This window comes from Callospermophilus lateralis, chromosome 3, assembly GCF_048772815.1.
Source record: "Callospermophilus lateralis isolate mCalLat2 chromosome 3, mCalLat2.hap1, whole genome shotgun sequence".
Classification (NCBI taxonomy): Eukaryota; Metazoa; Chordata; class Mammalia; order Rodentia; family Sciuridae; genus Callospermophilus; species Callospermophilus lateralis.
The window spans coordinates 73,671,595-73,686,397 of record NC_135307.1 but is presented as its reverse complement, the minus strand read 5'-3'; the positions used below and the strand labels follow the sequence as shown (position 1 = coordinate 73,686,397).

At 37.8% G+C, this 14,803-nt stretch overlaps 1 protein-coding gene across 4 annotated transcripts in view; it reads left to right on the top strand.

The window, feature by feature from the left end:
* Tmem260 (transmembrane protein 260) overlaps positions 1-5,052 on the top strand; it is a 65,111-nt gene extending 60,059 nt beyond the window's left edge. For all 4 annotated transcript variants that reach the window (XM_076850449.2, XM_076850450.2, XM_076850448.2 and 1 more), the window contains one exon: positions 1,300-5,052. In XM_076850449.2, the coding sequence (XP_076706564.2) occupies positions 1,300-1,554 (255 nt within the window). In that variant the 3' untranslated portion in view covers positions 1,555-5,052. The remainder of the gene's footprint in view (positions 1-1,299) is intronic.
* Positions 5,053-14,803: the final 9,751 nt, after the last annotated feature.

Sequence of the window (14,803 nt, the reverse complement as noted above, 5' to 3'; positions counted from 1 at the left end):
GAAGCAACTGAAAGAGAAAAAGGAGATTATGAGAGAGGGCAGAGAAGAATTGAATGTTTTACCAAAGGAATAAAAATGTAAGAGGCAGACTTTATAGCGTTGATATATATTAAAGCATGTGGGGATTCTTTCGTATTTCATTGTGTTGTGGGGGATTGAACCCATGCTAGGCAAGTGCTCTATCACTGAACTACACCCCCACCCCCACTTCCTATTTCATAAAAATAAGGGAATTGGGGGGAAGTTGCTGTAAAAGGCAACTTGAAGATGGAAGGTTTATTAAGTATCAAAATGACATATCAAACATGGATTTTTAACAAGGATGCTGTTTTGAAATAGGTATGGATTTGTCTTCTCTGGAGTAGGAGTTTGAGAAATAAATAATATAATTGGTCTGTTTTAGCAAAATGACGTTTTGAATGCAATTCTAATTCAAAAAGCACTTGTCCCATAGAAAGTGTTATTGCTATTCTGTGCTCAGAGAATCTACAGGAAAACTCCTGGGAATCCAGCTGTAACTTAACAGTCCCCAGGAAGGCTGTGAAATTCCCAAAGAAACAAGCATAACACTACATTTAGCAGATTTGTATTACCTTTTTATTTATTTATTAAATTTTAATATGTTTCCTCTGGAAAACTCAATATTGAAAATTCTAACTATATTCAGTTGATACTATCTCTGATGTTGGAAAATCAAAATTTGAAATTTTTGTGGGAAAATTTTTGCTATCTTGCTTTAAGGATATCTCTTAAATTCTGTTATGCTTAACCTACCTGATGATAGAATTGTTTGGATTGTTTTGTTATTGCTATTATTACTGTTGTGTTCAATGCAGAGAGAAATTCTTATAAATAATATGGGACAGAATTTAAATTTCTTCAAGTTCTTTTTCCACACAGTCTTCTAAAGAAAGTTGTCATTTTTTCCCCCTCTAACAGCTAAATTTAGAGTTTCAACTTCTCTGCCTGTTGAGTAAATAGCTTGCCACAATTTAGACCTAAATCCCTTTCCCAGAAATCTTTCTGGAGGAAGAGCATTTTGTCCTGACACAGTGTGTCTCGGTTCCTTCTGCAACATCCAAAAACCCCAGAAGCAGTTTTAGATGAAGCATATTTGCCTCCCGCTACTGTTATAATTACAGTAACATCGTTGCATTTTCTGCATGGCCTAGCAACAATTTGATTTTACTGTAGGCTGCTTGGATTTTTTTTTTTTTTTAATTCCTTTATGTTTTATGGTTTTGGGGGGAAAAAAGTCAAGGAATAACAATGGAATACCAACATTTTTCCATTTTCCAGCTTTATAAGGAGATTGTCTATTTACAAAAGGAACACCCAGTGAATTGGCACAAGAACTACGCCCTCGCTTGTGAGCGGATGCTTCGTCTTCAGGAGAGAGATACAGACGCTGAAGTCCTGTTGTCTGAAACCATCAGACATTTCCGTCTATATACTCAGAAAGCACAGAATGATCCCCAGCTAGCTGATATTTTAGTTGCTCTCAAGCACTTAAGAAAAGAACTGCAAGGTCTGAGAAATGTGAAAAATGTATGATACAGCAAAATGGGAAAAACCTGCTCAACTTTCAACTTCCAAAATTCTGAAGTCCAAAAGTTTTCCTTCAAGAAAACTGCATAAGAAATGGAAAACTTAGTGATTTTTCAGATCCAAGTAATATGGTACAACAATATTGCTTAATGAATGTTTAGTGATTGAGATGTGTGCTATTTATGCAAAATTATATTTATCCCATGTTACCAAATTAGCATATCCATGAGAAGCTTTTGAAAATTTTTTTCAAAAATCTTCAACAACCTTATACCAAATGACTGTACTTGATTCAGTGAAATTCTAGAAGATAATGAACTACTTTCATAGACCTAAAATATCAACCATGAATCTTTAAAGGGCCATGTTTGTCTATTCATACCAGACCAAAGACATTTTCTGTTTTCTGAAAATGAAATAGTTTTTTTAAAGGAATGGATCTCTCTATGCTCTAAATTACAATTCCTTTTTCTTTAAATAACTGTGGTTGTTGTGTAATCATACTTCAAGCTACACAGCAAGTAGGTGATATTTTGAGAAACCTTTGAGTTTTATTGTTATAAGACAATAGTTTTCTGAAATCATGAATTTGAGCTAATTTAGTGTTTGCTTATTTCAGTTACAGAAACCAAATGGCAAGTAAAAAGGATTTTACATTTACATAATTAATTTTATATTTATGTTTTACTTCTATTTGTACTTACAGATATAGGCCCAATAATTAGGGGTTCCTGCTGCCCAATGCAGGGGGGAATAAAAAGGTTGGGGATTGGTTTAGGGGGATGGGAAAGTTCAATAAATTCATTTCTGTTACAAGCATCTTTTATACATATTACTAAAGGGAACAGAGTAAGAAATGCAAATAATAGTTCTTTATTTTATTATGACAGTTAATTAATAGCAACCTGTTTTAATGAATAAAGTCACTCAGAGTCCTTCAGCACTTCCTAAGTAGAGGCCAGAATCTGTAGGGATTCTTTTCCCCCCAATTGTAGAGCTCCTAGACTCCAAGCACTATATAGGCCCTGTATAGAAATGCTCACTAATGAAGAGGGAGGGCTAGAAGCTTGTCTGCATTCAAAGATCACTGGTGAGTCATTCAGCAAGAAAAGGCCCCTTACCAGGAATAGTCACAGTTCCGTGGCATTGTACTAGCAAAAGGGTCTGATCAAAGGTCTCCTGTGGAGCTTGCATGGTTCCCTTTCATACTACGACCATAATTAAAACCACTAATTCTCTTTTAAAATGCTGCAGGATGCCATGTAGGCATCTGTCTGGAGTGTCCTTTGTGATGTCATAAGCTGTTAAGGACCAGTGCCGAGGGCTTTTGAGCGAAATGCCAGTCATGAAGGTGCTTCAAGACAAGGGTGCCTCTAAAAGCTTGACAGGGCCTTGACTGCACAATTCGAGCTGAATTTGCCCCTTGTCAGCTGCCAGTAAATAAATCTCAAAGGGGGAAAAGCTGAAGTTTCATTACCTGATCCATGGGGCTTTGTTGGTTTTGGCATCACACAGGGGAAGCTCTTGCCCCGCCATTCTCTGGATTTGAAGATGTCCATTGGAGCCTGCAGTGCCTGGACAGGGTTCAGAGCGGAACCTTTTGAAGAGTGTCAATAGTTGTAACAGTTCAGCTGTTAGGAAGACAAATAAATGGAGGAGCTCATTAATCCTCTTTTGGCTCTCAGTGCCTTTTGCCCTTTTATCACAGCCTTATTAGGCTCCTACTCATCTTGAACCAGAAAAAAATGAATTGAAGTTGTTGAGTACTAATTGGCAGAGACTTTTAATCATGGGCCAAGAACTTTCACTGACTTGAAAGTAACTTCTCCACAGGGAAGAGCCAAAAACCTGGTTTACCTTAAAACAAAAACCTGTTGGAGTTCAGTGTGGTGTAAAAATTTAGGGAAGCATTGATAAATTGTGTAAGTTTATCCACCTGAAAGAAATTATATAAGATTATGATTTTCAATTTTAAAGGGGAAAAGTATAAAAAAATGCATTGTCTTTTTTGGTTCAGAAAAGGGACTGCATGCCTAGTGCAGTGACTGTTTGCTTCTGAGCATCTTCACATAAGTATGAATGTTCATCTGAGCAGCTACCAACAGATCATGTTGGAGAAACCTTATTAAAAGTTATATTCTATAAATAACCTTTAGAGTAGCAGTGAAGACATATTTTTGATAATACATATATATGTAACTGGGCTGGGGATGTGGCTCAAGTGGTAGCGCGCTCGCCTGGCATGCGTGCGGCCCGGGTTCGATTCTCAGCACCATGTACAAACAAAAGATGTTGTGTCCGCCGATAACTAAAAAAATAAATATCAAAAAATTCTCTCTCTCTCTCTCTCCTCTCTCACTCTCTCTTTAAAAAAAAAAAACATATATATGTAACTCTGTACTAATACGTTTCATTAATTGTTGATCACACAGATTATTCTGTATTTGTGGAGCAGGAGCTTTGGACCACTTTTGCTTTGAGAAAGCAATAATATATGACCCAAAGTAGATAGAATCATGATTATTTAAAACTCTAAAAACCATTGGTAAGTGTAAAAAATGTAAACTGAGCTAAGATCTAGGGATGTTGGACTTCATTTCCAGATCAACTACACTGAAGAATTCTTTCCTGTCTATTGTGTGAGTCTGAACAAGTGGCTTTTTTTTTTTCTTAACTTTCCTTGGGTAGTGCACAACACCATAAAATCTGGTAGAATGGATTTCTTTTAGTGTAACACCCGCCCCATATTGAAGAGGATGTGAAGGAGATGGCTTCTCATGAAGGATTTGGCTGGCATTCTCTAGAAGTGTCCCAGGAGTGCTGTGGGTTGGCAGGATGACAGGAACCCCACAAGGCCAACTTCTGCCTGGACTTTGGCCTGAAGAGCAAGTGGGAGCCAGCAAAACTGTCTGCCTCTCCACATGCTGCAGCGCTCTTCTGCCTGACACCAAGGCTGTCACACACCAGAGGGCCAGTGGAGAGAAGGACATTGTGGCTTCCATGCTGCCTGACAACCTACCAAGTGTGTTCGACTCCCCATCCTTTCCTGTTCCCTCTGGTGGGAGTATTCATGGTTCTTGTTTACTTTCCTTTTTTCTTTGTTTTTTCAAAAGGATCCATTTTTTTAAAATACCTTTCTTCTATTAGTCAAAATGCAGCTAAAATAGAAGGAGATTGATTGCTAGTGTACTATTTTAAAAACTTACAATAGAAATTTTGAAGTGTTATTTCTGCTCATATTCTTGGTGTTTTCCAATTATGTAACCATGATGTTTAGCCTTTATCATATTAAAGCCTATTTTGAGTGTTAAAAGTTATTGTTAGGATACCCTGCTAATAACTTGAAGTTATTAGGCTAGGATATGAAGAATAGATGTTTTAATTCATGTTTTAAATGTTAAACATTGTGAGTCTTTCATCATAATTCTCATCAATATCCTTCAGAAGTTAATAATTTAATGCTTTTAATAATCAGAAATTTTAATAAAGATTATTAAAAATGAATCATTTTACATCAAGTCCTTTTACTCTCTTTTACTTTTGGTATATTTTATAAATACACCAACATAAGGTGCTACTTAAAATTCTGTTCTAACTGGCTCCAACACCTATGGTTAGGGAAATTTAGAAAACAGTTCAGTCCAGTAAGAGATTCACACTGCTACTTTGTCCTCAAATTTTGTTGTGGATGCAAAACCATTTTAAAGCTTATACTCACAAACAAATGATGTTTCCAGGGATTTGGGGAACATCTAAAGGCCAAGATCTTGGCACAGTATTACAGAGCAAACAAGGAGCTAAAGCTTAGCAGTGATCATGCTCAATGAAGACGTCGTTGTCAGTACCTTCTAAAGGTCTGTTTGATTTGGATCAGATGGATGATATTTTTAAAAGCCCCAGGAATAGCACAGTATGCTCACCTGGATATGGAAAGTAAGCTAACAGAAATATATCTTGAAAGTTTTTTTTTCCCCCCTCTTCAGAAAATAAGAAATCTGGTAGCTCTTCAACAATGTACATATATTTGGTAGAAATTGTTATGCACTGGAAAGATTAGCTTATGTTATATTGGGGGTGGGTAGCAATGGTTGCAAAGCAGATGGAGGTTCCAAAACTCTAAATGTGAAACCAGCAATTATTGGCCTGTAAGTATAGTTCTTTGGCTCTTTTTTGAAGATTCAAAGTGTTATGGGCAAAAGTTATTTTTTTTGTCATATAGATATTATGATGATTTTTTTTAAAGTTGAGTTGATGAAGTTGAGAAGTTTTAAGATAAAAGTCAAGTACACAAATGCAAATAATTGGGCCATTACTCCTATCCCAGTGATCCAACTTCACAGAGCAACCAAATAATCTCAAGACATTTTATACCTAGTTGCAAAATGTGACAATGATGTTGTTAAATTAAGGTGCAATAAAAGATAGAGAAAAACAAGCCAAAGTTAGGAGTTTTCATAAACTTAATTATTTGGAATTTGTTGTGTCTACTGTAAGTCAGGTGGGGTGGCACATGCCTGTAACCCCAGCTAGTTGAAGGCTGAGGCAGGAGCATCCCAAGTTCAAGGCTATCCTGGCAACTTAGTGAGACCCTATCAAAATTAAAGAACAAGGTCTGGGAATGTAGCTCAGTAGCAGAGTGCCCCTGGATTCAAACCCCAGTATTGATTAATTAATTAATTGCTGGTGTAAGTTGTATTAGTAGAAGAAAAAGTACAATAGATGGAAAAGAAATAAAATCTTATATATTAAGTTCATTAGAAGTTACATATTATAAACTAATAAATAGAGATTGTGAATTATGTCCTGCTGTTAAAAGAAAACTACCATAATCATCTTCTATTTAGAAGTGTTAACTGAAAGGGGGTTGTTTTGTAATGTAACCTTTTAAAAAAGATATAAAGATATTTGAGATTTCTCTGAAATAGTCCCTTACATAGTTGAACCATTGGAAATATCCTTAATACTTGTGGTTATTTCTTATATGCAAAAAGTATATATGCTTAAAACCAAAATGCACACAATGCTGGGGGAATGAGACACCAGGCCTCATTCTTGGTTGAATCACCCATTATCCCAGGACCATGAACATCATGTAGGTGTAAGTCAGGAATTCTCTGGGAAACCCTGGTATACTAAGACTTGAACCCCGAACTGCAATAGTGTACACATGGAGGATTTTGAGAAGAGGCTAAAAAATACAAGGACTAGATTCTTCTTATAGTGTCTTCCCTCAAATAGGTTTTGAAAGTGAAAAGCAAATATAATTGTGTTATTAGAGTACTTTTAAACATAAATGTAAATAAATTAAGGACTCTTTTCAATTATTCTAGCAAAAACTACAGAAAATTTCAAAGGAATTGTTTAATAGCAGAAGTGATCAATTCATCAAAAAACTAAGAGTACTTTGAGTAAAGAGTTAAAAGCCAGACAAGCAGGTAAAAGGAATTAAAAAAAAAAAAAAAAAAAGTTTGCTTACAGAATAATGAAAAACTGAAGTTCAATTGTGCAGAGCTTAAAATAGGTCAGTTCACTGGAGAGTACTTGTATTTAGCATCATATTTATTTAATATGTCATATTGTTTTGCCACAGTTATAGGGTGTTTATTCAATCAATGGACTGGTATTATATAGCTATTATTCTTCCAGTGATCAAAATCGTCACCATTAACATATGCATTTACCTGTGTTCACCAGGAGGCAGTTCCTAATTATGCAGAATTGTACCCACTGGAGTGAATGTCAAACTGTGGGTCACAAAGTTCATTTAACAAGAATTGACCAACTTTCCCTCCCTGCCACTTCTTCTTGTACGTGGGATTGAACCCAAGGGGACCAACCACTATACACACCCTAGCCTGGTTTTTAATTTTGAGACACTAAACTGCTAAAGGCCTCACTAAGTTGCTGAGGCTGGCCTTCAATTTGCGATCCTCCTGCTTCATATCCTTTCAAGTAGCTGGGATAACAGGCTACTAACCACTCCAGTACCTGGTCAAGTGGTGGTACCTGGCCTGACCAGCTTTTTCTTAATGAAACAGAATTTAAAATATTATAAAGCATCTGAGCTAAAACAAGGGTTAAGCATCATTTCCTGAAACTGTTTCATTTCATGTAGGTGTATGCACATGTATTTTCAGCAAATATGCTATATATGTGTGTGTATATATGTAACTTTACATATACATTTAAAGTGTATGTACTGAATCACAATGTACTCATTTTGAGACACAGTAAAAAATAAATTTGAGGGATTGGATTGTGGCTCAGCGGTAGAGTGCTTGCCTAGCATGTGCAAGGCCCTGGGTTCGATCCTCAGCACCACATAAAAATAAATAAATAAAAATAAAGATATTGTGTCCAACTACAACTAAAACATTTTTTAAAAAAGGAAATAATAAAAATAAATAAATAAAAATAAATTTGAAAAGCCATTGGCTTAGGAAAACAATTTCAAAGGAGTTAGTAAGAGATCATTTAGTATTAGCTATCACAACTAATCTAATTTAATAAATGAAAATGAAAGCTATAGTAAATAAGTGGCTTATGTTATACACCAAGGTAGTGGTGGAACTGGAACTAGTATTTGAGCTTCTAGGGTTAGCCTGGTGCGCTTTCCCATGTCCATCACAGTTTGATGAAACCAGCGGCATCCCATCATCAACTCTGTGGAACACTGAAGTCCTCAAATAATCCAGCCACTTTTAAATTATGATAAACTTTTCTAGAGGTAAATGGTGTGTAACAACAAGAACTCTGTCACAGGAAGTTGTTTAAGATGTTATATGCTGAACTTCTTTCTCCCCCTCTTCCAATCTTCCAGAATAGAATTTTTTCCCCTTTCCTTTTTAGATAGGGCCATTTGTTCCCCTGGCTTTTGACTGAGAATTTCCACTCCCATTCTGGATTTAGGAGTATATACTCAAATTAAAGGACTTTAGTGTGATAAGAAAACAGTCACTTTGAAATCCAGGAACTTATTAACCTAAGTACATTCCAGCTGAATCAGCTGTTGGAAGCTCCTTCTGAGAAAGGTTGTGCCAGTTTATGTTATTTCTTTCCCTTCCTATTCCAGTTCAAAACACAGTCCTATTTCTGTTTTTTGAAGAACATGTGCCACTCCATTGGAATGTTTTTGAGTTGGAAATTTCTGCCCTCCAGAAGATTAGAACGCCTCAAGTTGGTGCTCACCACTGTTCCATTTGGTTTAGCTACTTTATTTAAAACACAAAGGATCCAGTGGCAGAGATCTCTTTGAAGACCTAAGTGTTTGGTTTCCTAATTATGAACCAATTCTGTGTGTAGGTAATAATAATTCCTTCCCATTTCGCCTCCTGAGTCCTATGTATGATTTCTAAAAACATATAATACTAGTAATAATAATCACTATGATTACAATCTGGGTGACATTTGTCATCTATTGAATTGCTTTAGTTGTTTGAAATGACCTGTTTTATTTTGTTTCATTTACTATCTTTGTGAGGCAAGAAAATTTGGTGTCTCATTGAAACAAACACCTCTCCCCACCCAAACTAGGCCTTTTGCACATTTGGTAAAGATATACAGATGGCTACTTCACTGTGTTAGCATTTAATAGTTAGCATGTAAGAGGACTTCTTTACATGTTCCTGTTGAACACATAAATAGTTGATTTAAAGAGCTTCAACCAGCCAGGTGTAGTGGTGCTCACCTGTAAACCCAGCAACTCAGGAAGTTTAGGCAGGAGGATCACAAGTTTGAGGTCAGCCTTAGCAACTTAGCAATACTATTTCAAAATAAAGAATAAAAAGGGCTGAGGATGTAGCTCAGTGGTAGAAAGCCCAGTATTGAAAAAATGAATAAATAAATAAAAATAAAGACTCTAAACCGGTTGAATGCTATGAGTTAATTTGTATTGTATAAAGGTGCGAATCTATGCAATAAATAAAGAGCTCTGTATCAAAGCAATCTTCTGAGATCTCATAATAATGGTGTTATATTGTCATGTGAAACGTGATCTGCTTAAAATTTTGGCAAAATAGAGATTCCACATGTCTTTGTATTAGAGTACACCTGGATTGAATAAGTACCTCCGCAAGCAACTGCTCTCACCCCTTCAGGCTCCCATAGCCACATTCAGTCACTCTGGCCCCTTTTCTGTAGAATGGGGATATGATAAATAGGCTTGCTTCATGGTGGGACTATAAAGGTGAAACACTGATATTTATAAAGTGCTTCGAACAGTTCTAGCATACACCAGTTGTTCAGTATTGGCTCTTTTCATTAATATGTCAATTTAAAAGGTTCTTATTTACTTTGCACTTCTTAGTAAAATAAATCCTCAAAGTTTTCTCGTCCTTTGCATCTCATGTTTAAAAATGTCCTCGCTAAATGTGCATCTGGAAATTTTAAAAAAAAATTTAATTACAATGATATTGATAAACAGTGTGTTATTTAAATTATGTGGGTAACTGGCAAATATAAGAGAGTAATCAAAAAGCACTGAGTCAATGAAGAAATGAAATCAATTTCATCAGTAATGCAGACATGTCTCCACTTACTGCACTCATACACAGGTAATGGCCGTGTATTTACAGTGCATTCCACATGACCCCCTTACTATGATGGTCCTCCTTTTACTGATTTCCCTGAACCAGGGCCCATCTAGGCAAAGACTTCAACATTATTATTCTCTGTCTCTTCTTTCCAATCTTAGATTTTGACATTTATGCATTCGCTCTCCTTCAACCTTCCCCCAAATATTAAAGATTCTTTTGGGGCTAGAGACCTCCCAAAGAACAGTCTCTTCCTAAAACAGCCTCAGGAAGATTGGAGCCCTGGGCACAGGGCCATTGCTGGGCTTTTAAAACCATCCTGGAGGCTGGACGTGGTGGCACCCACCTGTAATCCCAGCAACTCAGGAGGCTAAGGCAGGAAGATCATAAATTGGAAGCCAGCCTCAGCAAGTTAGCAAGATCCTAAGCAACTTTGACTCTGTTTCAAAATAAAAAGGACTGGGGATGTAGCTCAGTAGTAAAGCACCCAGTGCCAAAACCAAAAACCAAACAAATACCATCCAGGGGACTGCAATCATATTTCTGAGAGGGGATGAGCAGAGTATTCATGAGGCTGCTTCCTTTTTTATTCATTTAATCAATAAACACTTTTTGAGCCCCTATAATGTGCTAGACCTGGGTATTAGGTATTCAGAGAAGAAGCAGACACATAAGGGCTCTGTCCCCACAGAGCTTCCTTACTAAGGTTGGAGAAAATAAAAATAAGTTTAAATGCCTTACTAGACTTGACACAAAAAGAAAATCAAACCTTTCTTGTTATCATGAATGATGCTTGAGAAATGGTTACCCCACCCCTCAGAACATATCCCCAAGTTGGCCACTCACTGAGATGTCTGCATCTCGTCCTTAGGTTATCTGGAGCCCTGCTGAATTTACAAAGGGCTGTGCGGGACCATTTTGGTGTAAAATGCACCACTTCCCCTCCCACACCAACATCCGTTCCTTTGCCTTCCTTGGCCACCCTTATCTTTCTGCAGTAGTGCTAGATTCAAAAGTCACTAACCCTGTCTATGGCAAAGAAATAGCCCACTTCTGCTTCTGCCATCATAATAACAGAAAGGAGGCGACAGGAAGAGCGATGTGTCACCTACACAGGCTGGCACCTACTTCCCCTTAGAGCTGCCAATCAGTTCTTAGAGGGGTGCTGGTTGCATGAGGGTCCTCAGTACTCACCCTGCCTAGTTTCCTGCTAGAAAGCAGTACAAACCACAGGGAGGAATCACTGCTCAATAGGATTCTTTCCCAAAATGTACAATCTCAAGTTTAATTCCAAGAAAACATCTCACAGACCCAAATAAAGAAACTTGTGAAATATTTGACCAAAATATTTATAAGTATTTGATTTTTCAAATATGTCAAGGTCATGAAAGACAAGGAAAAAACTGAGAAAAAGTCACAGATTTAGGAAAACTTAAGAGACAGATGACAAAACGCAACGTGGAATCCTGGGTTGGATCTGAGAACAGATTAAGAGAAACGTGGGCGGAACCCGATTCAAAGTCTGTAGTGTCGTGTTAATAGTATCATGATAATATTAGCCTCTTGGTTTTGATCTTTGTGCTCTTTATGCAAGATATTAAATTAGGCAAGGTTGGGTGAAGACTAGGCAGAAACTTTCTGAATTGTTTTTGCAATTTATTGTGTAATTCTAACTTGACTCCATAATAAAATGGTTTTCTAAAAAATCAAAGCAAAGCACTTCTTGTTCCCTTCTTTCTCCCCGTCACTCTTTATTGACTGCTTTAGGCCTCAAGATGAACAATAAATAGGACAGTGGTCTATAGTACTAGGGTGCACCAGTGATCAAAGAGACAAGATTCTAAGAGCCAAAGGCCACTGGCCTGTCACTAGTCTGGCTTTTAGATGAGTTGGCCAACCAACATTAGCCCTGGGCCTGAGCCCCCCTCTCAGTGGCCATCCAGGAGGACCTGGGTGAGGAGCAAGTATTTCCCCAGAGCCTGAAGTTCTGTTCCCAGCACCTGGGAAGGCTCAGGAGAGGCCAGTGCCCGTTAAATTCCCCTCAAAGCCACTGGACTTGCACCCAGCTTGCAGAGAGCAGGATCCAGTCTTGAATTATTCCTCTGGTCCTGGTTTCTTGTTCAGGCAGCCACCACGGGAGAAGAGGAAATGGAGGCGAAGCATCCTTAATACCCTAATTCTTTCAAAAGATGATTCAGGTTTTTGTAGCCTCATTAGCATTTGCCGATAAAAATACATTTTGAGTGGTATTATGCTAAGTAATTATTCTTACAAGATGTGAAATTAAACACATTTTACTCAGCATGAAATTATTCCTGCCATGTACCGAGTTGGGTGACAGCTTGAGAGTTTGGGTGGTGGATTGCAAGACAGGGAGACACCATCAATGTACTTAAAAAAAAAAAAAAAAAAAAAAGCCAACCCCAAATATTCCACCAAAGGTAAGTCCTTGTAGCAAAATGATTTTGGCTGGATGAAATATTAAACCTGCTACTATAAATTTCACGCCTTGCATTCCCGAAGCAGATGCAGGGTGATGATGCCAAAAATTAATTGGAAATAATGCGACTTGCCTTGTGTACTCTATCCAGTAGAGGGCATAGCAGATAAGCATTGTGTGCGTTGGCGACTTAGCAGCCACTGATAAGACTTGTTTGTAATTGCTTCTGTAAAGATATGTAGCAGCATGCTTGGATGCTTATTTACATTTAGGAATGTGGTTAGGAATAGAAGGTTTAGATTTATAACTTTGTTTTTGTCTGTCAATACATGGGAGACTTTCGGTTGTTGCAAGTATTATATTTACCAATGTGCAATGTTAAATTGCTGGATTTAATTGTTACAGTACAGTGAATTATTCTATTATTTCTTACTTTTTTTATCCTAAGGAAAATTCAAACTTTCCAGGCTTTAGGGCAGGATAAAATGGCTCTGAGCATGTCAGTGTCTCAAGAGCACATTATTTTCTTATTGGATTGTATTAACTTTATAGATGGAAATTTGAAGGAGAATTAGAAGGCTTAGAGATGGAAAATTTGGAGAAGAAAAGAATCATGTCTTAAGATTTCTGGAGGGGCTAACTGGTAAGTCATTTTGAAAGCTGCTGATGCTAATTCTCATAGCAAAAGACATAGCAGACCCTAAAATGATCCGGAATGAGGCACAGAATTTATAAGAAGGGAGTGAATCTTGTGTCACACTCAAAATCGCCAAAGGACTATTTGGTGTGTGTACGTGCTCTCTCTCTCTCTCTCCCCTCTGCCCCCCCTACCACCCCTTTACAATTGGCACAGATTTTTCTTGACTACACTCCTAGTAGGGCAACTTCGCTCAACCTGGGAGAGGGTGTTTGGCCGTTCTGCTTAGTTTAAAAGACAAATACAGTTTCCAGTATCAGATGCACATATTTGTCCCTAAAGAGACGGCAACATGACATATATAAACAAACATTCATCCATAAGCACTGTAATTGCTGCAGGGAAACCTGGAAGCAGTGGTGGTGGGGGGTGCAACATAATAAACCTAAGAATAATACTAATAAACCTGACAATAATACTAGAGAAAAAGATATAGGCCTCCTCCTGCCAGGGATCCTGTTTTCCTGAGTATCAAATGGCTGGAGTGGGCGACCACAGGCTCTTTCGTCCAAGCTGTCTGATGAAACCCTGGGTAGGCTCCAGCCTGGTGGGCCCAGGTTCCCGGTTGTTGACACCCCCATAGTTTCCTCCTCTTCTTCTGGAGCTTTTCCCCACAACTTTGGATGCCTCTGCAGGATCCCCCGGTCAGAGGAGCCCCGTGGGGCATGAGCAGGTAAAGGAGCTTGCCACAGAGCCCGCTCCCAGGAGGGGAACTAGGAGCGCCCATCCTGGGTGATAGGAGACTCACTTTTCATGCTGCCCTTTTTTGCCATAAACAAGTTCTGCCCAATCTTAAAATAAATAGAATTGTACAGACAGTTATCTAACAAACAGAACCATGCAGATAGGTGTCTATAAAGATAGGTAGTTTTTTTTTTTCTTTTTAAACAAAGCAAATCATAGAGAAGCAGAACCTGAGCCAGTAGATAAGGAATTGTCCATTCCCAGACCTGCTCTGATTGTCTACCTTGCTCCTTGCCATTTGGATTACTTTCTCCTTATGCTTTCCATGTAGAAATAATTATCTTTTCTCCCAGGGCTATGTGCTACTGTTGATCTGTTATCATTTTCCCTTTGAGACTTGAGTTTGCTGTTTATTTTATACCATGTCTTTATGAATGGACTTCCATGTGCTCATGTGTGTGTTTGGGTTGGAGTTAGGAGAAATAGGTGGTGATGGTGAAGGAAAAAGAGAATGAGAGAGAATGGGGAGAGGTGACTTGTCATCATAAAGGTTGTAGCAGGAGAATTCAGCCTGTAGGATTATCAGCACAGGTCTTAGGATGAGTGCAAGTTTAATGTGAAAGTTAGGGCCTCCAGAGCTCTGCTTTCCAATCACCCCTCAAAATCCTGTTGCTGTTACTATCACAGAAAGCTATATGTGCCCTCTGAATGGCAAAAGCCATGCTTGGGCTCCAAAAATTTGTAGCTGCCAAGAAAAAAAATCTAAATCATGCCTCTCTTCTTAGAGAGTTGATTCTTGTTTTAAAATTATTCCAGTTTTTATTACTCATTATTATTATTGATTACATTTATGTTTTGTAGGTCATAATTTCATTGCATTCCAGCTAGTTGAAGCAAAAAGTG